The 22,839-nt window shown below is 37.2% G+C and overlaps 2 protein-coding genes and 1 long non-coding RNA gene across 10 annotated transcripts; 2 read left to right on the top strand and 1 right to left on the bottom strand.

Annotated features, from left to right (window-relative positions):
- Window positions 1-2,432: 2,432 nt before the first annotated feature.
- Window positions 2,433-10,957, bottom strand: LOC104890401 (peptide chain release factor PrfB2, chloroplastic). 3 transcript variants are annotated; one of them, XM_010675872.3, is made up of 7 exons: window positions 10,335-10,953; window positions 9,404-9,616; window positions 6,911-7,012; window positions 4,465-4,602; window positions 3,881-4,185; window positions 2,967-3,120; window positions 2,433-2,846 (listed from the first exon to the last, which is right to left on the bottom strand). In XM_010675872.3, the coding sequence occupies exons 1-7, from the start codon at window positions 10,779-10,781 to the stop codon at window positions 2,712-2,714; spliced, it is 1,494 nt and encodes a 497-aa protein (XP_010674174.1). In that variant the 5' UTR covers window positions 10,782-10,953; the 3' UTR covers window positions 2,433-2,711. The 3 variants fall into 3 exon arrangements, with proteins under 3 accessions (XP_010674174.1, XP_048499453.1, XP_048499454.1); XM_048643496.2 differs by lacking the exon at window positions 2,433-2,846 and adding an exon at window positions 3,237-3,306 and having other exon boundaries at window positions 2,972-3,120; window positions 10,335-10,957; XM_048643497.1 differs by lacking the exons at window positions 2,433-2,846; window positions 2,967-3,120 and adding an exon at window positions 3,575-3,666 and having other exon boundaries at window positions 10,335-10,957.
- Window positions 10,958-12,239: 1,282 nt separating this feature from the next.
- Window positions 12,240-18,703, top strand: LOC104890402 (RNA pseudouridine synthase 1). Of its 6 annotated transcripts, none has more exons than XR_008969140.1 (5): window positions 12,240-12,803; window positions 14,649-16,000; window positions 16,913-17,305; window positions 17,422-17,513; window positions 18,286-18,703. XR_008969140.1 is itself a non-coding variant. In XM_010675873.4 (2 exons), exons 1-2 carry the CDS (start codon window positions 12,386-12,388, stop codon window positions 15,302-15,304), a joined length of 1,074 nt encoding a protein of 357 aa, XP_010674175.1. In that variant the 5' UTR covers window positions 12,240-12,385; the 3' UTR covers window positions 15,305-16,386. The 6 variants fall into 6 exon arrangements, 1 of the variants encoding a protein (XP_010674175.1); XR_008969139.1 differs by having other exon boundaries at window positions 18,282-18,703; XR_008969138.1 differs by having other exon boundaries at window positions 17,422-17,548; window positions 18,282-18,703.
- Window positions 18,704-19,864: 1,161 nt separating this feature from the next.
- LOC130591014 (uncharacterized) lies at window positions 19,865-20,622 on the top strand. Its single transcript, XR_008968890.1, has 3 exons — window positions 19,865-20,073; window positions 20,152-20,485; window positions 20,567-20,622. It is a non-coding gene; the product is annotated as an uncharacterized LOC130591014 (long non-coding RNA).
- The last annotated feature ends 2,217 nt before the right edge of the window (window positions 20,623-22,839 follow it).

The following is a 22,839-nucleotide window of genomic DNA, read 5'->3' as shown; positions in this document are numbered from 1 at the left end:
TATGTGTTTCTTTAAATTTTGCAACTTGTTTGAGAATCATTTTTTCAAATTTGAATTTAAAAGGTACATTCGTTTAGTTTGTTAGACTATATGTTCATTTACTATACGTTCTTTTCATTACCACCTATGTTATTTTATAATTGGAGATTCACATGTTCTTTAATTTTAAATTGTGTGTTCTATATGAATGACACATTCTTCCGGGTGCACAATGAGCATCAGTGCATAATCCACACTTGGGTTGTTTGGTAGAAATGGGATTTTAATTCCCATCGGTAGTTCTATTTCTTAGGTTGTTATTTCCCGTATGTAATTCCTAGGAAATGGACTATTATGTTTGCTCAATATCAAGGAAAGAGTTTACAAAAATTATTAAAAGTGATGATCTAATTTTAATATGAAAGTAGACCTAGTCACTAAATGGATTAAACTAGTCACTTTGGGCTAATTCTCTTTTTAATTGGGCTTATCATTGCCTAATTTTAGTTTAACAAGTAGGCGGCCTCTTACCAGACAAACTCAAGAATGTATAGGATGACTAGCAATGTGTTACAATATTGCCTTATACTATCTATTTTAATGGTTTAATAGTTAACAAGCTCATACTTTACAACCTCCTTACTAAGGAGTTATATTTTCCCTATGACTTATATTATTATTAGTATTAGTAAAAAGATATAGGGTTACAAATTGTGAAAAAAAAGTTCTTTTGAATTATCAAGTGTTAAGTGTCATCAACCTTGTTGAGAGTGATATATTGATCAATTTAACCCCCGATTACATATATCATACTATGCATATATGATATACATATTATATACCAATTATGAGAAATTATTTCACACAATGAGTCAATATCTATTAATATATATAAAACTGTGAAACTAGTCTAAGTTTTTGAGTTATGTGTCACTTGATTTTATTTATAGTGCATTTGCTTTCATATTTGCATATTTACATATTATTTATTGAAAATGTACATTTAGATACTATTTCAACATAATTTGACATGTGTTCATAATAATTCCACAAAATAAATAGGGAAAATTAAAGTAATTTTTTTCTAGTACGATCAACAATTTAATAACTCGTTAATGTATCAAGATTAGTCAAATGATACCAATGTGAAAGTAGTTCTTAAGTATAGTACTCGTGATCATGATATCTCGAAGGAGAATTTTTCTTATATATATATTTGTATGACTTTTTTGAGGTCTTAAATTCATAATGTCCCCTAATTAGCGATCATTGTTTTTTTTATGCAGGGGATGATTCTCCAAGCTGTAGCAATATGAACAACTATAGAAACGACTTTGGTGGAATTGGAAACACTCCATCATATTCAATAAATGATCATTTACCCATCCAATGTGCTACAATGAATCAGGAGGAACCAATAATGCTGAATGATAATCTATTACTTGATGGAAATGATCAATCTGTCAACCACCAGTCACATCTGTATGATTATCAACAATATCCTCTTGTAGCAAGTACCGTCGATCAGGCGCCATTGAGCTCTGCTCATAATATGGCTCATTCTCGCGGTGTGGGGTGTCAACAAATGGATGGTTATCAACATCATCCTCTCGTAAATACCGTCGATCAGGCGCCATTGAGCTCTGCTGATAATATTGCTCAGGTTGATCATACGCCTCATCCTCACGGCGTGGGGTGTCAACAAATGGATGGTTATCAACATCATCCTCTCGTAAATACAGTCTATCAGGCGCCGTTGAGCTTTGTTGATAATAATGCTCATGTTGATCATACGCCTCATCCTCAAGCTAGCGTTATACATCAACAACCAAGGGACTATCATCTACAATTTGATTATCAGGTTGGTGTGCAACTGCAACATGAGCCAAGATACTATCATCCAAGATTGGATGATAATGTTGGTGGGCAGCAGGAATAAAGAAACTATAATTTAGGATTGGATGGTAGTCATGTTCATGGTCAACAGGGTTTATGACATGATATGGTTATGCGTAAAACGGTAAAAGGCTACACCTTATATAGTAGTATATAGTATATACGACGGTGAAGTTAGCAATTATATAGTACCGTCTTAGATATATTTGAATTTTTTCCTTGAATAATGCAAAAGTGGGTTTTAATTCCCAAAATATGGCCAAAAAAAAAATTCCCTACGTACCATCCACGTAAGACGGCACGCGAGAAACTGATTTTTTTTTTTGTTTTTGCCCACAAAAACCGCTACTCTGAGTAGCGGTTTACATGGGCAAAATATTACAAGCACAAATCAAGCTCTGCTACTTGAGTAATGAACCGCTACTTGAAGAACATAAGTTCTAATCTAGTTGGCTCAATTAATCTTTGTGAGCGATTGGTGACGGGAGTTGCAAAAGGAATAATAAGGTTGTTCCGTTTGGATCACTAATGAAGTTGTGAGCCATGTATTCAAAGAATTGAAAAAGAACAGTTTAATGAAAAAATGCACTATACTTTTAGTAATTACAAGTCTATATAAAGACGATTCTAGAACAATATAATAGCCAACCTTTGCATAATCAAAATTTATTTGTTAAATTCAGTCAATGAAATTGAGCATTATTGCCCTTATCCCATACTTTTGTGTTTCCACTGAAGATGGGGGAGGTTGAATTTCCAGTCTCCACGCATAAACTGTATGTCGGGCGTTGCAAAAGAGCCTCGGGAGAATAGGAATGGCAGTCAGAGTCTCTAAATCACAAATTATCATCATTTTTATCTAATGAAGCAGACAAAAAGCTGAATATGAATCCATCAAGGTCACCATCCAGGACAGAATCAGGATCTGAAACCTCAAAATTTGTACGAAGATCCTTCACCATTCGATAGGGCTGTAATATGTCATGGTAAAAAGGTCGTTAATATAAATAATTCCTTTACGTCTTTTAGTTTATGTGCGAGTGTATCTTGCAGGGGTTGGGGAGAGGAGGCTGAAATCTGGATATTTTTACCTGAAGAACATAAGTTCTTATCTGGTTTCCCCAACTGATCTCTGTGAGCGATTCTGTATGCTGAGAATTCATTAGAGCCTGGCGAGCTATCTCAAGCTGGTCTAACCGAGATTGGAGAACAGCCATTGCTGAAGCCTTATTTTGATGTTGTGACCTGTAAATACACAATTACTAAAACTTCCATGTGTGTTGATTGAAGAAACACAAAGATCTTTTAAATAAACAACTTCGTGCATAAGGTTGATTTATGCGTAAGGTTGATAAACTTACTATGGGCCTGCACCCACAGACCTTTGCTGGAGGTAAGTCTGACCACATACAAACATAACGGGGTTCCAACCTATAAATAATGCATCACGTAACCTTATTAGTCTTTCCTCGTGCTCTTCAATGTGGGACTAAGTTCCAACTCACATGTGAGGCTCTTTCTTAACTAAGATAAAGCAGTCAAAACTATGAGGTGCAACAAAATGTATGAGAGGTAGAGTACATAACCGTAGCCAGGGTATTACGAGGGTAAAGATAAAAACTGGTCTGATTTCCCCTTTTTTGATTTTGTTCCCAGGATCAGTCTGTCTCATCTAAATACTATCTATTATTTTGAACTCGAGGAAGACTTCAGAATTAGATCAATCTCCCCAAGCCATCCCAGCAATTTTAAGCTCAAAGCTACCATTTCCAGTGAATAAACTGCGCACAACTGTTCAGGACAAATCATTTGAACTATTTCAACAAACTATGAGGTTGAGATCACGGGAAATTTTCTACTTATAGAAGATTCTCTTCAGAGTGACTTAGTATTGATGTTCATAAGAACATACAAATCGCATGTAATGAGAAAGAAAAAGGAATTATCCATTATGTATCTGCGTCTATGAAACTAGAAGTCTACAAACAAAGACAGGGATGCACACCTTTCATTTTGACAAGTAACGACCATCCCAGTAGGGATATGAGTTATCCTCACAGCACTATCTGTGGTGTTAACAGACTGGCCACCAGCACCCCCAGCACGATAACGATCAATGCGGAGATCCGCTTCTTTGATTTGAACACGTGTGGATACATCTTTGAGGATCGGAATCACTGCTACAGCAGCAAATGATGTATGTCTGCGCTTTGCACTATCAAACGGTGAAATACGAACCAATCTGTGTACCCCTATTTCTGCTTTTGCATACCCATATGCATATTCACCATCGACTTTGATTGTTGCCCGCTGAAATCCAAGTAAAAGTCAATGTAAGAATCAAACTCCAACAAAAGTTTTGCTGAATGCAATGAGACCAAACTATTCCTGGATTGAAAAAAAATGCAACCCCTATACATGAATCGGTGGACAAGTTCTGTTGATGTTTCTCTCTCTCCCTTTCCCTTATAATCTAATCTGGTGCCATTTCAATCAGAAATGAAGCTAGTCTCTAGCCAATGTTGCCTGTCAATTTTGTCTGATTCATAGCCAAAAGCTGAAGAAAGGAGAGAAAGTATGAAGCATAACCTTGATCCCTGCAATTTCACCAGGCATTTCATCTACAACACTAACTTTATATCCACGCCGTTGTGCCCACGATTTGTACATTTCCATGACCATGGATGCCCAGTCATTGCTCTCTGTGCCACCAGCTCCAGCTTGAACCTACAAATATAATCTTGTTATACTCCTTTGTGATGACTGATGAGGCACATTACTGTCAACCTAAATCTCATCAAATAGCATATTGGGAAAAAATTGAGTAAAGGAGGATAAACTGTCGATGCAAAGAGAGACAATATCATTCAAGCAAGTGCGTAAAAACTTTTCAGTTATGCATTATCACTTTGGTCTGTGACAAGCTGATAATATTTCTCCAACACAATTGAGGTTAACAGGTGATTTAACCATAATCTTGTCTCTGCACACCAGACTATCATAGCATATGCTAATACCCATGGTAGGTCATCACATGCATTCAAATCTGGGCCTCTTTATAACGATGCTTTAGGTTTTAGTCTAGAATCTGGACCCGGTTAGTTAATTCAGCTTTTATAGAATGATCCTCGAGATCAAATAAAATTCAGGTTAATGCATATATAGAACACTTGACTGCTTGTTACCTGTGACAGTAGTATACAGTACAAACCCTTGTTCTCAGAAGAGCCATTACTAGAACAGGGAACAGCAAAGAAACTTAAAACTAATACTTCCTCTCTCTCTCATACTATTAGCAATTTTTCAGCATTTTCGGAAATAGTACCCCCTGTGGCTGAGTGTAAGTAGTAGACTACTCCAGTAAAACTTTTACTCCCTCCGTCCCATAATATAGTGCTTGTTTATCTCTCTTTGAGGTCAAACTTTAAAATCTTTGACCAAATATTCTCATAAATATATACAAAAAAACATACTCATGTAGGATATTGTTAGGTTCACCTTAATGTGTACTTTCATAATATCAGCTTTTTATATATTTTTTCAATATAGAATTGAAGATATTGAAGGTCAAATGTATATCTTGTAGACTCTGCAAAAAACAAACAAGCATTATATTATGGAGGGAATATTTATTAATCCTTTTCCAGCCATCCGTATATGTGTGAAATCATAACTTTAGACAGATACATTCAGAATGAAAGGAGTATTTCAAATAATTACAAAGAATGCTTTAAATCTTGGTGCAACCAACAATTAACTTCAACTGCTGTTCTTAGGTAACATGACAACATGTAAGGTTGCTTCAGTTTGCCTGGCTCAGGAATGTGTTCCACAACGGATCTAGAAGTTCAAGGTCTAATGTACTGACTTCATGCCATAAAGACTCCGGTAACAATGGGAGAGAGCACAGATCTAATGGCAAGATTCTTTGTGAAGTTTCATACTTGCCATCATTCAGAGACGATAATCCTACAACCTTCAAATTTAAGAATCCTATTTTCCACAAGCAAGTAGATAGTCCAAAAGAATCAAATAACTTTATTCTGCCAGAAATCAAGGTGGAGATAAACACCTCATCACCTATAAGAGGAGGAGAAAGAATGACAGCTAAGACAATCAATGGAAGGCAAATGATAGTAACAGATGACAAAACATTTTCTTATTTCATTTATATTTCTTGTGCTGATTAATGTCTACTAATAATTTCCAATTCTGGTATTGCTGAAAACATGGAATAGATACAAGAGGTATTCGAGTGACCCCCACACTCCCACAAGACAAATGAAGAATAATTTTCTGGATAAAAAATTCCTCTTAACTACTATTCTCTATTTATACTACTGTTATAGTACTATTTCTCTCCCTTAAGAAACTTCTCTGCTCCTTCCTCAATCATTGGCAATAAACCACAGCATGCCACCTGGCTACCCCTCTGTTGCCTCTCTATCAAGTCACAGATTCAGGTGCTGCTAGACCTGCCCCAGAATCCTTCCTTCTGACGTGGTGCCTAGAGTAAGTGAAGGTCACTGGTGGCCTGATTTGGGCTGGCTGAATATTTGGGTTTGGGTCTATTACATTTCCCTTGGGACAGCACTCACCTCTTGAGAGTGAGCTACTTGTATTTTGTCGATCCGACTAATAGAACATGTCCTAAATCTTTTTCCCTCTTAATCCTTCTATTCTAGAACTTGTTTGTGATTCCCATCAAGCAGGTATTCCAAATGGTGCATTCTTGGTGAAAACTATTTGGGGCATGTCCTTGATGTTGGAACGAACATTGACAGTTACAACTTAATTCACCCTTCACCACTTGCCAGAGGCCCAAAGGTTCCGATCTTACTGTAGTTTATGAACAGGACACTGATGGACCTTCAGGCCACATTCAATATTCAACAAAGCTATCAAACATATATAATCAATGACCTTACAAATGCAATACGAAATTGAAGAAACAATACACTTTACCCTCCTGAGACACAGACACAGCAATTAAAATTCATTGGGAGGCCATCTACTGGATACTGAGATTACTGACCTCAATGAAACAAGAAGAAGAATCATGTTCTCCAGCCAACATAGCATCCAGTTCTTTCTCCTTTGAATCCCTTCTCATTTTAAGTAAGGCTTTCAATGTTTCCTACATACAGATATTAAGTACATAAATTACATTAAAATTAAAAAATTCCAATCAACCCAGACAACACAAAATTTGTCTGTATGGAAGGTCAAAGAAAACCATTTTATTGAAGCAACAAAGCAGTATACAAAATATTAGCACAACAGGAAAGAATAACACCGTTGGGGAAAGATTGAGGAGCAGCACACTCATCTAAACTCCAAAGAAAAACCAGGCTAAGTAATTTCCTTGCATGGGAGTAGATAAACTGCAGAAAAGTTTCACATGGCCCCTGATGTCACAAAAAAGGTTCTCAGACAGCAGATGCATACCTAAATGAAGAAGTCTGCAATTTACGGTCAATGCCAATCAAACATTCTTCTTTGGCCATTACAAACTGTTTGGTATTGGATAATCTCGAATACCCAGTTGAAAGGATTGTCCTAAGAGAATAAATGACACTAATTTAACCAAGCCTAAGAGAGCCATTCATACGTCACCATGACCTGATGAAATTACTTATCTATTAACACATATATAACTGCTATCAACTGGGCTTAGTGAAGGGAGCACCATGAAAGGCTTTGCCAGATGCCTACTTACAGAAGGAATATTCCTGGGACAGACAGGGAACAACCAGACTGAAAAGGAATGTTAAGAATCCTTCGTTACTGTCCTACAAAGAATAGAGTTCCACCAGCTCCACGCCATAAAAAGGAATGGACAACAGCTCCATGCCAACACAAACCAAGACCCCTCCCCCGAATTCCAAAGAACAAAGGGTTGTAGACCAGCATACTATACTCATCATGAACCAAGTCTATGACCCACTAGAGCCTTCTTACTTGACTCATATTGTCAGTTAAAATCACGCAAGGGAAACATAACTTCGGTATCTGATGGTACTGCAAACCTCCTGTCCAACATATGCACTCTTAAGCAAGCACAACCTTCAACATGTCCAACAAAGAGACCAAATTTTGTCAAACACTCAAGCTAACATTAATTTTAAAATTAACCCATTTGTTTCCACCAAATTCAATTAAACAATTTTCCAAAGTGGTGCTATAAAGTATATAAGCAAAAATGGCTAGAAATCGCAGCAAAATAATGTATGATCATGCAGTAGAAATGACAGTTGGTTTAAAAAATTATTGCAAACACTAACAGAAAAAAAAAGTTAGTAATTGGTAACCATGACCAACACAGTTTATCTTCCGTAATCAACCAAACAACATCCTCAATAATAGATGTCCCAATTTCTCTTCACTTCAACAATGGATTTACAAGCACCCTACCTAGCTTGTGATATATTGTTAAATCAAACATCATTATGGTTTCCAATTGTTCGCAAGTCGTCAAATGTCAACTTTTAACTCTTAAATTCTGCTCCCTCCATTTACATAATTGTAACACTTTGACTTCCCACATTTACCAATGTACATTTGAACATTAATATATTTAATTATTTATTAATGATTTTAAAAAAGTTGATATAATGAAAATAAACATTGAGACAATATTAATAACCTTTTACATAATAACATTTGTTCTTATATAGGGGTAAAATCATATAGTCAAAGTAGAGTATGTAAATAGTGCAAAGCTTCAAGTGTTAAAACAATTTAATTATGCAGGGAGTAGTTCTTAAGTCAGCAAAAGAATGCTGAAATATTCAGATTGTAGCAGGAGAATACGCCTGGTTTAATATTCTACAGCTTCTCCAATGTGCAACTTCAGTGCTTAACCATCACTGTAAACCTTGGAAGTCTCACGGTCTATATGGGAACATTCAACAGATAATGTAATATGAATTCTGTATTAGAGAATGCACAAGTTCCATCATGATTACTCCAGAGTCAAGCCTTACTATAATCACTAAGCGCTTGATTTCAGTTTCTCATTTAGTCACAATTATGCATAAAAGACGGCAATATCATGCATTAGCAATTCATGTCATGAACAAATATCTGTAATGATCCAAACATAAACTTCATGGTAATTCAAAGTGTCGTAGCACCAATATAGAATAAATTCAGATAATTCCATGCAGTGACCCAAATTCTGCATTGCAATCACTGAGCACAAGCACAGTAAAAGCACATTCTTAACATTCTCAATACAATTACAATGTGAATAAAAGTGATCAACGATTCATATACTGCACAAGGTCAGGTCATCATTTGTTCAATGGGACCGTCATATAACCCAAATATCAGCTTCCACAAGGTCATAGTACAAAAATGAACCTCACAATAAAATCACTTGGCAAAATATATGATCACTGGTAATCACCGTATTATATTTTTACAAACTTGATTGTTCATAATCATTAGATCAAAGGGAACTTAACATAGAAGCAAAAAAAAAAAAAAAAGATATGAGAACATGCCTAGAAGAAGTGAAGCGCACCGATTCCAACTCTGAATCATTCTCTTCTCGAGCAAGCTTCAGCATATCGATATGCTCAATCAACTCCTGCTCAAAATCCAATACCTCTTTCATTTTACCCATTAGTGAGCCATACTCACGACTTATCTTTCCGGCATGAACAGGATCATCCCACAGATTTGGTTTGTTCAGCTCAGCCGATAACAAGTCCAAACGCACCAGCAATTTTTTCCACTACCACCATCAATAACAAAAATGACATAAAAAACAACTCAAAATGAATTAGAAATCCTCAAACAACAAGACCCTACATGATAAATTGCAACATAATGTCTTTGGCTCTTAGCTGGCTATTTATCTTGTCTAGTGAGAGCAAAAAATTGGAACCTACTAATTAATCTAAAACAAATTCAAGTGACATTCTAAGAGTATTTAGAAAATTCAACTAAAAGATCCTTAGAATGAGCAAACTGAAAGCCACATTTGAGGTCAAAACTTCATAAACAATTCGCAAATTCAAAAACCCTACCACATAAAGATATTGTATATCATTCACAACTGTTGTATACAAAAACACACCCTCTTATATAACTATAAGAGATGAAGTTGATACACTACACTACTTATATATACTTCCTTCCTTTTTTTTTACATGTTACACTTTGACATTTACCCTATTCACAAACTTCACTTTGACCCTGCAAACGCTTTTCATATACATGTTACACGTGAATAAAAATATAGTCATGTAAGGTCTAGTTAGATTTGTCTTGATATGTACTTTTTAAATATGTACTTTAAGTGGAATGTAACATGTAAAAAAACGGAGGGAGTACAATATTCATAACTCAATATACAACATTTGTCGCCGAATATACAACCACTAACTACTACAAACAAATTAACATTGAAAGTAGTTATGAATTAGGAATTTCTCAAATCGAATATATACCTGCAAACGCTTTTTAATAAGATGAATAGACTGAGCAACAGCAGAAGCATGACTCTTCCAATCATCTTCACTCTCATCAAGTATTGTCCAATGATTCGACACAATTCCTTCAACAGTTAGTCCATCAGAAGTTGAAGGTTCTGCAGCTTCAGAACTAAAAAATCGAACCCCACTTGCAAAAACGATTCCTTGATTATACCCACTTGAAAATTTCGCATTTTTATGCAAATTTATAGGATACCCAGAATAATTTAGCCGAGAAATCAAATTCCTAAGACCTAATATTGAATCTTGGAAGCTCATATAACATGATTTAGGATGGTTTGGCGGGAAATTGTTGGTATTTTGGGGTTGAGATTTGGAAGAGAAAAGTAAAGAAGTGAGGTTAAGGTTTTGGCGGAGGATTAAAGATTGTAAACTTGATCTTCGTGCAATGAAGTGCACCATTTTTCTCTCTCTTCAAATGGTGAAAGTGAACTGGAACAGAGACTACAGAATGTTTCACCCAAAGAAAGAAAAAAAACGAGATTTCTTTAATGAGGTCTGAGAATGGGGTTTATGGAGAAATTTCAAAAGGGTTTTGGGAATTGGAATGCATCAATGCGAATGTGGAATGTATTACGTTGTACGGTTGTAGTCTTGTAGAGGTTAAAGTGAAAATTCTATTGTGCTCCGAGGGACTAGGTGTATACTTTCTCCGTTTCTTTTTACTCGCTACATTTCTCATTTCACGGATTCTTAGGCAATTTTTGGAGAAGAGAGAGGTAGAGAGTAAAAAGAAAAGGGACCCATGTGGGAGGAGAGAGATAGAGAGAGTTTATTGCCCAAAAAAGAAGTGTAGCAAGTAATGTGAAACTTCCCATAATAGATTGTGTAGCGAGTAAAAAAAAACGGAGGAAGTATTATGTATTTAGTAAATTTTGAAAATTGATAATAGAAAATTAAAAATTATGGGATCGTTTGTTATCATGTTTCTAATAAATTTGATTAATTTTTTATTTATTGTAGGACATATATTATATGACTGATTTGAGAACCAAAAAATAGAAAACCACAGTAATACCAAATGACTCTTTCTTGTTTTCTTATTTTTGTTTCGAGTTTTTAAAAGATAGAGAACATAATACAAAAGACTATAACGAACAAGCCCTTAGGTATGTTCTCTTCGGCATAAAACAGCTTAACTAGAACTAAATTGAAATGAATAGTGATATTTGAGAGTAAAAGTATTGTCCATAGTTGAACTGAACTGAACTGAGCCGAACAAAACTGAACAGTGATATGTGAATAGTAAAAGTATTGATGCTACTCTTCTTCCTTCTCTCTCTTTCCATGCTCTCTTTTGTTAAATACACTGTAATTTGACAAACTGAACGCCATTGAGATGACAAATAACACCAATCGCCAACTTGACATGAAATTATCGAATTGGGATTATGCAATTCAACCCGTTCAAGTTAGTGGATTGACTGAAAAACTCATTTAATATTTTGTTAAGGTTTGAGCTTTCAATGTTGTTATCGTGACTCGTAATGATTTGAAGTTCTTTTCTTAATTTTTCAACATGTACCACTTAATTAATTTCAACAATTTTTTTTATAAAGGTAAGGAGAAAGTAGGTTAGGAGACCCTCCGCACGAGGGGAGCTCCCACCTTATCGTTTACAAGGATTGAAGAGATGGCTGAATGAGTACAATTTTCAATGGTAAAGCTAGCGTCTATGAGGTGTCTGACGTTGGCGATCCAATCTGCTGCTTTGTTAGCTTCCCGGTATACATGACGAATGGTGCAGGCCGAAAAAAAATAATTTCAACATATATCAGATATCAAATATTAAGTATTACATAAAGTTACGAGATTGAATTAATTTATCAAAATAAGGCAAACCCCCTATATTCTCATTTGGTGCCCAGATTAATTTCCTATGAACAAAGTTAACCTATAATTTCAACCAAATAAAAAGCTGACCTTATAAGAATTTTGATAGGCAACATAATTCAGTTTCTGTGGAGAAAACACAACTCTTGCAAATCTTCCATTCTCATACATACATGATACATGCTCTCAATCGCTCGTTACAACTACTGCTGCATCCAATTCCCACAAATTTCAAACTCCTAACTTTCTCTCTCCTCCCTGAATCAACCCAACAAATTGCAATCTCATCCAAAACCTCAAATAAATCTTATTCAACTTCAATGGAAGAAACCCATTTAACTAATGACCCAAAAATCTCATCATCCTCCCAATACCCAACTCCATTATCTCCGCCATTCCCACTTTATTCCAAGCAAATTGAGCTTAACAGAGCCATGGCTGCTTCTTCAAGGTCCAGTCTTTTTTCTCTCTCCAGAAATGACGTCATCTTCGAGGATCAATGGTTGTTGGTTGTGAATAAACCCTCTGGGATTTACTGTGAGAGTGTTTTGTCTTCTGCTCCTCACCTTCTTCAACAATCTTCAAGTTTAGGTTAATTTTTCTCTTGCATTTAATTTTATGTTCCCTTGTTTATGATTTTTGGGCATAACCCATATGCTTAAAGTGTTTGGATTCGTTATTGTTCTATTTTAAGTTTTTAACTCATGGTTTGTGCATTGTATAATGTTAAGAAAAAGGTTAGATATAGGGAATGTTTGGTTGGATTGTTTCTTGTTTGATGCTTCTTTACAGCTTGTTTGGCAATGGAATGAATTAGAGTACTCCCAGTCGTTGCCCTCGCCCTCCTTGTGGGTTATGAGGAGAGAGAGTATAAAAGTAATATTAGTGTATTAGGAGAGAGAGAAAAATTGGCCTAAAAACTGATGTTCAGTTCTTCATGATAGAAAAAGAGGAGCAAAGAAGGAATGGGAGGAGAGAGAAAATATGGTGGGGTAGGTGTAAGAGTGCGGGAGTTATAAAATAATTAATGACCACAAATGATAGGGCAACCATTAGTTGTGAGAGGAAATGGTTATAAAAAAATTATGCTCAAACTAGGAAATGTATTTGTTTCATGTTGGCGTAAGTGGCGTGTAGCAAAGAACATAAGAAATGAATCATCTCTGTAATTTTAGTAAGCGTGGGGGAGAGGCGAGTTATGGGCGTGTTGAGTAATCGAAATGAGCTTGCTTAGGAGGGTGCATTTTCCTTGGATGCTTGACTACAATGTCATAGCACCTCATTACATTATATGCGTTTCATTAATGTTCGTATGAATGAACTGTCTGAAAGCATATGCACTCGAATGTGTCAATGATGACCTGGAGTTTTGGTTCACTGGAGAGAAGGGTGTGACACTCTAATCCCTTTCCACCCCTTATAGGATAAGGATGCAAAAAACAGTTTGGGTGTATCATGTATTATCAAGTTTCCAGGGGTATAACTAGATGGGCGAAATATATTTTGGAGAAAAGGAATTATTGGTAAACAAGTTACCATGGTCCGTGCATGGCAGAATAATAACGTTATTGAGAATGTATTAAAATCATTGGCATTTTGGAATGAGGATATCGGTAAAGGTCATAAGGCTGTGCATGTAGATTAGGGTGATTCTTCAAAAGTCTCTTTGGTGGAATAAGTGAAACATGATTGTCTTTTATTGACTACATATACTAATGTCTTGAGTAGTTGATATGTAAAGGATTATATTAACAAGAAAAAAGTTGGTTAGCTCTTACCTCTAGATAAAGTGACATGGTAACAGTATGCTGATGCTGAAATTGGTCTTGTTATATATTAGCTGCTAACCTGTAACTAGAATTCTGAATCATGTGAGCTAGCATCTAACCATCGACACAAGTAACAGGTCAAATGATTGTTTTGATTATCCCAATATTTTAGAGGCCTTGTTTTGTAAGTTTTTTACTTCTGGGAAGGAAGCTGCCTAGTTCTTTTACTGAGTTTTGTTAACTTCATAAGTTAGCAGCATTATGCTACATAGTGAATGGTAACAGTTGACACTTGACAGTACGGTTTCTCTACTGCATGTACAGATGTACTAGCTGGTAGCCTGTATATCAACTAGATTTTTTTTTTATCTTGGGAGCCAGCATTTAACTGCCGATACAAGTAAGAGGTTTAATGCTAATTATTGATCAGATGGGTTCAGTTGTTGTCAGATCAATGTATCAAAAATTGTTGTTCAAATGGAAAATATATACTTCCTGCTCAATGTTTTACCTGCATAATAAATGTTTTTCAAGTGCTTTACATTGCTGTTTGTATAGAGTCTGAAATACATACTGATGCTAGCCATTATGAATGCGGAGCTCAAAAGCTTTGGGATTATTAAACCTATATAATTTTAGCTTATGTGTTGCTGTTTGTGCTGGTTAGATTCGGTCGAAGCTTCGGAGTTTCATCTTGCTAACAGGCTGGATCGCGATACAAGTGGTGTAATGGTTATAACCAAATTACACAAAGTAGCTAGCAAGCTTGTCAAGGCATTTACTGATCACAAGGTCCAGAAAACTTATATTGCTCTTTGTATAGGGTCTGCACCAAATTGGGACAGGATCAGGTTAAAATCTGGCCATGGTAGATCGAAATATGGTGCTTGGCGTGTTTATGCTGCATCAGATGTTGGTCGCACACTGCCTGGTGGATCTGTGGTGAGGGACATGGATACCTTATTTGAGTTGGATAGGGTCGTCCATTTTGAAGAGGCATCTGAATGTGTGAAAGATCAAGAAAAAACTATCATTGTTGAGGAAAAATCATTGACAGATGCTAACCAAGGAAGGGATGTGATTTTGGTTAGAGCTTTTCCGAAGAGTGGAAGGACACATCAAATCCGGTTGCACTGTCAGTACCTTGGAATGCCTATTAAAGGAGATGTTAAATATGAAGGAGTCGGTGAGTGGAAAGGGGAGACGTGTGATGGCCATTGTCTTCATGCAGAGAGTTTATCATTGGAACACCCTGTTACTGGTCGTCCAGTATTATTTGAGGCACCATTGCCTCTGTGGGCAACCCAAGCAATGCAATCGTGATATTTTAAGATTGTGTTGGACCAAGTCACTTGCTGATTTTTATGCCGATAGTTCAATTGGTAGTTTGGCATGTTTGATATCATAATTCATAAATGACAGTCTGATGGAAACCTGGCTGGGACATTTGGACTGTACATTTAAGAACTGAAAGAAACAGTTCGCCTAATTACTCTTACTTCTTGTGGTGAAAAAGCCTTGGTTTTAATACCTGCAATTTGAGCTGGTGACTTCGTCTGCAAATGATCTTGATGAGTTCCAGTTGATCAAATGAGTTGGGGCATTGGAACCGACTCCTGGATGCTATAAGAAACTTCTCAAATTCTTTTAAGCCTTATATAGCTTTCATGCAGAGCCCTGAAGGCTAAAGATGTTCTTTATTTAGAACTCCAGTCTCAGTAGTGTCAGAAACAACACTGGTATTCGCTGTTCAAGCTTCATATTGTGCCATTAGTCAAACTCTGATACTAGAATTGCTGCCTTTCATCATAGCATTTATCATTGTGGCAATTAATACAAAGAACATGGCATACTTTTTCCTGGCCCATTTGCATGGTGTGGTATGTGCTAGGATAAGCTTTTCCATTGAAACTTTGCAGGCTACCCTTTGCAAAGTTCCGATTTCAGGACCTTGAATTCTTCTGCTTTCAGATATGAGTACAAGGGTGCTATTAAATGAGGATGCTGGAATAGGAAGGGGTACGTTTGTGTTTACCATGCATCTTCCACTTTTTATTTCAGCACTCTGATTATTGTAATGGAGATAGCTAAATCTTTTAGAAGTGAACATGTATCACCATTCAGATCGTTTATAAATTTTTATTTAAAATCCTGAAAAGTCGATCTCAACACAACGTTCTTATGAGGTTGTTTGGTAACAAGTTGAAGATGGTATCAAACTAGGAGAAGTTTCTTTCTAAACAATCATGATTTGGTTTCTCAAGTGTGTTGAAATTCAGAGTGCTATTTTTGTTGGTGAATTCTGGTCTTTAGTCATAGATGTATGTGTTTGCTCTTTTTGTCAGTACGTTTGACGTCTTTTGCAGGAAAAAATTAATATCGATTTTTGGATGTGTTTTAGCTTATGACGATTGTAACCGTTGTTTGCTGTTATTGTTCTTCATCTTACTTTTTTAAGTGTGCAAAAGCTTCTGGCTTCGCATTGAATTATAAATCGTGATTCTAATTTCTTTCCTTCCCTCTTGCACCTATATAATGGCCTCTCAATTGGATCTCCTATTCCCTCAAATGATAGCTTATTTCAGTGCTTTGATTATTATCTTTTGTTATCGTACCACTATAACTATTTCTTTCAAAATATTTCCAATGTGTTTTCTGGCTTATGCGTTTCTTTTCTGATCTGTTCCTTCTTCGTGGTAATTCTTGGTGATTGTTTTGGCTGTATGAGGGAGATATCTTTAATTTGGTACATCTGGACAACTGATTATTATATTTGTAGCTGATTTATATGGCCGTAGCCTGTAATTAGAAATAACCATATGCCCTAATGCCCAGATCATATAAACAATGCTTGTGTATCAGTTGTGAAATCATGCAGTGAATACACATCTCATTCCTCAATAGCTCCTAATTTACTTCCATTTTCTCTAGGGGCAACTTCATTTCCGTTGGCGGAATATTTCTTGGGCATATTCATGTTTTTATTTGGTATCATCATCTTCCATTTCCTCGGTTCTGAGATGGGATTCAGGTCTTGAAGTTCAGTCATGCGCTTATATTGAGGATCATATGTGCAAGCCAGCATTTGCTAATGCTCCTCAGTGCGATTGTATTCTCTATCGGGGATCTCACTTCGCCCTCTCAGGCTTCCTTGGAACGAAGATTTGCAATGTATGCCAATGCTAGAATAAGCATGGAGCCCTTTCATAATTGCCTTCCAATCTAAATCTGATGCTGTCATGGGATTCCTTCTTGCTGCTGACAGACTTTAGTCACACGTCTTAACGAAAATTGCTGATGTTGCCTGTTGGTGCTGAATTGTTGGTAAGACCGAAAGAAATATTATCCCCGAGGATGATCTTAGAAATCCATCTGTAATATTACATTATCTCAAGACATTTTTATTGAGTCTATGATTTCTGATCTGAAAATAATTTCAGGTGATTACAATCTGCTGACGACGTATGTAGGAGATCAGGGATTTGCAATCGGATCAGCAATTCCAGTATATTTCACTCTCTTTGGAGCTTATGTAAGCAGAGCTGCTGGCCTACATTGGATGCCTTAGTAAGGAAAAGCACTGATAGACTAGAAAGTGAGAATTTTACCTATGAAAATATAAACAATCAGTTCTCGAACTAAAGCTCTTGTCACTAAAACTCCACTTTATCCTTCATAAGAGTTATATGATTGCAACAATAGTTTTTTATGTCTTGCAAAGATAATAAATATACAAATTAGGATACTTTTTTCCATTTTTTGTTACTTGGGATAAAAGTAATAGCAAACAAGTTGGAGTAGGTAATCTAATCTTTCATTAAAAAAAAAAAGTTGGGAGTAGGTAAACGAAAGTTTTAGATCATCGCATCCTCAATTGATTTTATTGTGATCCCATGTGATTTTTTTTCATTTTACTCTAAAAAAAATGTGATTTTCTTACATTTTGTGAAGCATAAATTAGTTAACTAGTCCAGTAAAACTTTTCATGTTTCTTTTTCAAAAAAAAAAAAAAAAACAGAGTACCGTGAAAATTACAGACCTAAATTCCTAGCGGCTCGTTTGGTAGTGGGTTATAAATGGTGGTAATGTAATAAAATAGTTTGTACATTTGAAAAGAAAATCATTATTTATTTTCATGATAATGTTAATTTATACTAAAGTGTATATTTTTCTTCTTAAAATTGGGCGTGGAGGTCTAAGGTCTATGAAAGTTTTTTTTTTGGGATAATGTCAACTTTGGCAAGTACCAGTTTTTTTTTAAGACAAGTACTAGTCTTTGTTTATGCCAAATTCTGATCAGGCAGAACTTAGCTGAGGATCTACAGCTAATGGAGATGCAATAACAAGGGATGCTAGCTACGAAATTAAAAAAGGATGCAAAGAGAAGACAGAGACACCAAGAAATGGTGACGCGGAAAACCCCAAGAGGAGGGTAAAAACCGCGGGTGGAATTGAGTCCACCAATCCACTATGTAGGAAGATTACAACTTATAGCTAGCAGCTAGCAGCTTATACTAAATACACTTGTTGATATTTGTGAAAGTAAATAGAAGTGTTCTAATGTAAGCAATGTTAATGAACTGCCTTTCCCCAATACTTCTACTCCTATTTATATCCATACATTTATTGTAACGTTGCTTTACATGTTTACGTTGCATAACTAATCTCCTAATATGATGCCATGATCTCCTAATATCAAGGAGTATCTCCACTTCTGCTTAATGACTTTGTCAACCCTATTTTGTAGGCGCAACAGCATTATTTGACTTGATCTTGATCAGTATCCAATGCTCTTTGAATCAAATTTATCAACTCCCTTCGTTCCTGCTTGCTGTAGCTACCTGATAACTTCTACTGGGACGGACGTATATCCTGCAGATTCAGCTTAGCAAAATTTTTAGGACATAACAATTGCCCCTAACTTGTGATGCCAACCTAGGCGCAACTGAGTTAAAATCGCAAGTTACCAATCAAAAACAAACTGTTAGCAAAAGAACTTAAGATTTAGACAAACTGGTATTTCAAAATTTTATCTCTTAATCTGAGGAATTAAAACGTGTGAAGATAATAACTTTTACTCTAAAAATAAATCCTTTAATCCGCTGAAAAGATAATTTTCTTGGGAAAGAAAAAATTCATCAGATTAATGATTACTTATCAACAGCTAAAAGATAATTTTTCACGCATCAATAAATTTTTATCCGTTAGCCCAAACTACCGTTGAGCTACCAGTATTTAAAGGACTCCTCCTCTTTTTCTGAACTTCACTTTATTTTCTAGCGACTTCGTCTCCTTCTCAGGTAAAGCTTCTTTCTCTTTCTTTCTTCCTCAAGAATTCTGTAGAGTTTTTCTTCCTTTCTAATGGGTAGAGCCATAGATGACGTTGCTTCGTCTGTCACTGAGAGAGATATCGAGGTGCTTAAGTCTGGGGGCTTCCCTGAAAATGCTCAGATTATCCTCCCTACTCCACATGCAGGCCCGAAACCTGCCCTGAAGATTACATCTGTTATTATGAACACCCTTTTTACCTAGGATACAATTACACCTTTTCCCCCCTCACTAGATCTTTCATGGAAGTTTTGCACCTTTCCCCTGGCCAGCTGATGCCAGCTTTTTGGAAAACCTGCCTAACCTTAGAAGCCCTAACTAAGCATGGCATAATCCTTTCTCTCTAAACGAACTACTGACTGCCTATAGCGTTAGAAAATCGGGTAAGGGTTTCATCACTTTTAGGGCTAAGGCTCCCTTCCCCCCATTAATAGAAGGTACAATTGCATCAGACTCTATTTGGAAAACTAGGTTTTTTTGTAGTGAAAGATTCGCTGGGCGAAGCTGGGGCCCTCTAGTTGGGGGTTGGTCTACAAAGGTACCTAACTGTTCCATTTGTGCTTTGTTTCTAAAAACGAATTAACTAGGTTCTTACCTTGTTTCTCTTGCAGGTCTTGGCCCTATTATCTCCCAGATTCCTGAACAAGCTGAGAGATTACCTGAATTGCTCAAGTTTCCTGTTGAGGAACGCACCTTCGCAGCTCCTACCGAGGTTCTACCCTTAGATTCACGAGCATCTTCTCGCACTAACTCGATGTCGACAGGTAATTTTGATTTTTGGTGCAGATTATACTTTGCTCAAACTCTTAGATATTAGGCCAACTAATTTTCTCATCATGCAGCCCCAGCAAGATCCAGTAATCTATCCGACGAGGATGCAATGGACATGCTCAAGAATAGGAAGAGATCAGCTGCTTCTTCTGGGCAGTCTCAGGTTGACAGAGTTCCTCGCAAGAACCTACGCTCATCCTCCATCCCAACCACCATTGACATCACGACGATTCTCCTAGGGATGAGGTCCTTGTGAGCTTTCCTGCTGACTTTCTAGCTGAAGAAGGTCTAGAAGGTGGGATCTGGCCTGCAGCTGACAAGCTCGTATTCCCAGCTGCACAAAAGAGGTTAAAGGGACAGGACCCTGAGGTCATCCTGAACCATGCTGTCCAGCTATCCCTACAGGTTAGTAACATCTTTTGACCTACTTTAAATCAAGAAAAATGATTAATGCCGCTTATACTTATGATTTTTTTGCTTCGCCAGCTTTCCCAGAGTTGCATAGCTGCCAGGGACAGCTTGCGGACTGTTGCTACCCTTCAAGGATAAGGTGGCTCGTCTGCAAAAGGACAATTTGAGCCACCAAGCTAAGCTGGAGAGGGAGAAACAGTCCCGGCTGGATGCTGAGAGCAAGTTAGCTGCTGAGCAAAAATTAATGGAGAAAGAGAGGCTGGAAAAAGATGAGAAGATAGCTGAGGCGGAGAAGGAAAATGCACGCCTGGCTGCATGTAAGAGAAGCTGAGGAGAGGGCTTTAGACATCCAAGCTGAAGCAAAAATTATCGAAACTGCGAAGCTAGCTTTCCTGATTAAGTTCAAGAAGCTAGATGACAAGGGTGTCAATTTCTACATTGACAGATTCCTCAAGCTGGATTCTATGACCGCTCTGGAAGCTTTAGCTACAGGTGGCAAAACAAATGACTCGGAGAAGTCTACAGCTGAATCTCCTCCTTCTCTCAACCAGCCAGAAGGTGCTGTTCTTGGTGACAAGGACAAGGTTGCTGGCGATGATGCCAGCGTGATCTCTTAATTTCTTCATGCTTTCATCAGTTTTCTTTTGGAACAATTTAGTTTTAATTAGCTTGGATACTTTTACCATTGCCTATGGGGGCAATGTGTTTTTGTAAGAACATATTTTCTTTCAGCAATTTAATCGTTTGAACTTATGTCTTTGCCTTTTGATCTTAGCTATTGATACTTTGATGAGTACTTAAGTTACATGCATGCTTTTTGATCTTAGATTTAGAACAACATATTTACCTGGGGTAAGTGTTGTTCAACTTAGGTTGGGCCCGTTTCCTTGGTGCTACGACCATTCAGCTAAGTTTGGGTGAACTAACCCTTAGCTGCTTGATGCTGGTGCTACGACCTTGTAGCTGGATCTCGAAATTCCAGCTACCCACCTGGGTGTGCAACCCCTTGCGTTTACCTGCGTATGAAGTGGACTTTAGATGGCTTGCTGCTACGAGCATAAAATACTTAAGTCGTTAGACAAATTAAGTGTTGTTTACCTGGTGGACCAATGCTTTGTGCAAAGCAGTGGTTGCCTTTAAAGATTCTGGCGTCTTTGGCCCGATAGTAACCTGGTAGTGCCCCAGGTTAGAAATGATATAGCTTAAGGTGAGAAGCGTTCCAGCTTCTAGGTATTGCTTTTCCATCTTTAGTAGTTAGCGATAAGCTCCTTTTCCAACTACTTGATCGATTAGATAGGGGCCTTCCCAGCTGATCCTAATTTACCGCATTGACTTCTTGGGTATTCTGAAAACTTTCCTTAGAACCCAATCTCCTACCTTGAATACTTTAGCTTTGACATTCTTGTTGAAGCTACGAGCCACTATTTGTTGTTGTGCAGCCATTCGTACTAATGCATTATCTCCAATTCTTCGATGGAATCTAGGTCGTAGCTAAGCTCTTTGTCGTTGGCTTCAGGAGTCATCAATCCATATCTAGCTGTAGGGACAGCTACTTCCGCAGGTAGACCGCCTCGCATCCATACACAAGTGAAAAAGGAGTTCTTCCTGTGGCGCCTCTTGGTGTTGTTCTGTTTGCCCACAGCACCTTAGGTAGCTCTTCTACCCATCTTCCCTTCTTAGCTTTTAGGCGCCTCTTAATGCCATTGATAATTACTTTATTGCTGGACTCAGCTTGTCCGTTAGCTTGCGGATATCTAGGTGTGGAAGTTATCAAGCTGATGTTCCATTCGTGACAGAATTGCCTTGTCTTGTCACTTATGAATTGTGATCCGTTATCACAAATGATTTCGCTAGGTACTCCGAATCTGCAAATAATGTTAGTATGCAAAAAGGATATTACTTCTTTATCTCTCACCTGCTGGAATGCCCCAGCTTCGATCCATTTGGAAAAGTAGTCCGTGAGTGCTAACATGAAAACTTTTTGCCCTGGAGCTACAGGCAATTTCCCCACAATGTCCATGCCCCACCTCATGAAAGGCCAGGGTGTTAAGGTGGGGTGCAATATCTCAGCTGGCTGATGTGTCATGCCTGCGTGTTTTTGGCAGCTTTCGCATTTTTGCACATACTTCTTAGCATCAGCACGCATGGTTGGCCAATAATACCCGTATGCTAGGATTTTGTTTGATAAGCTTCTTCCAGCTGCATGAGACCCGCATTCACCTTCATGGAACTCCTTGAGGGTGGGCTCCCATTGGTCTTTGTCTAAGCACCTTTGTAATAGATCGTAGCTGGCGCAAGCTCTTTTGAATAGAGTGCCGAAATAACATGATATCTTGTGGCTTTCATTC

Source organism: Beta vulgaris, chromosome 4 (genome assembly GCF_026745355.1).
Source record: "Beta vulgaris subsp. vulgaris cultivar EL10 chromosome 4, EL10.2, whole genome shotgun sequence".
Classification (NCBI taxonomy): domain Eukaryota; kingdom Viridiplantae; phylum Streptophyta; class Magnoliopsida; order Caryophyllales; family Amaranthaceae; genus Beta; species Beta vulgaris.
The sequence above is the reverse complement of the archived record's forward strand: the minus strand, read 5'-3'. Positions and strand labels throughout refer to the sequence as shown.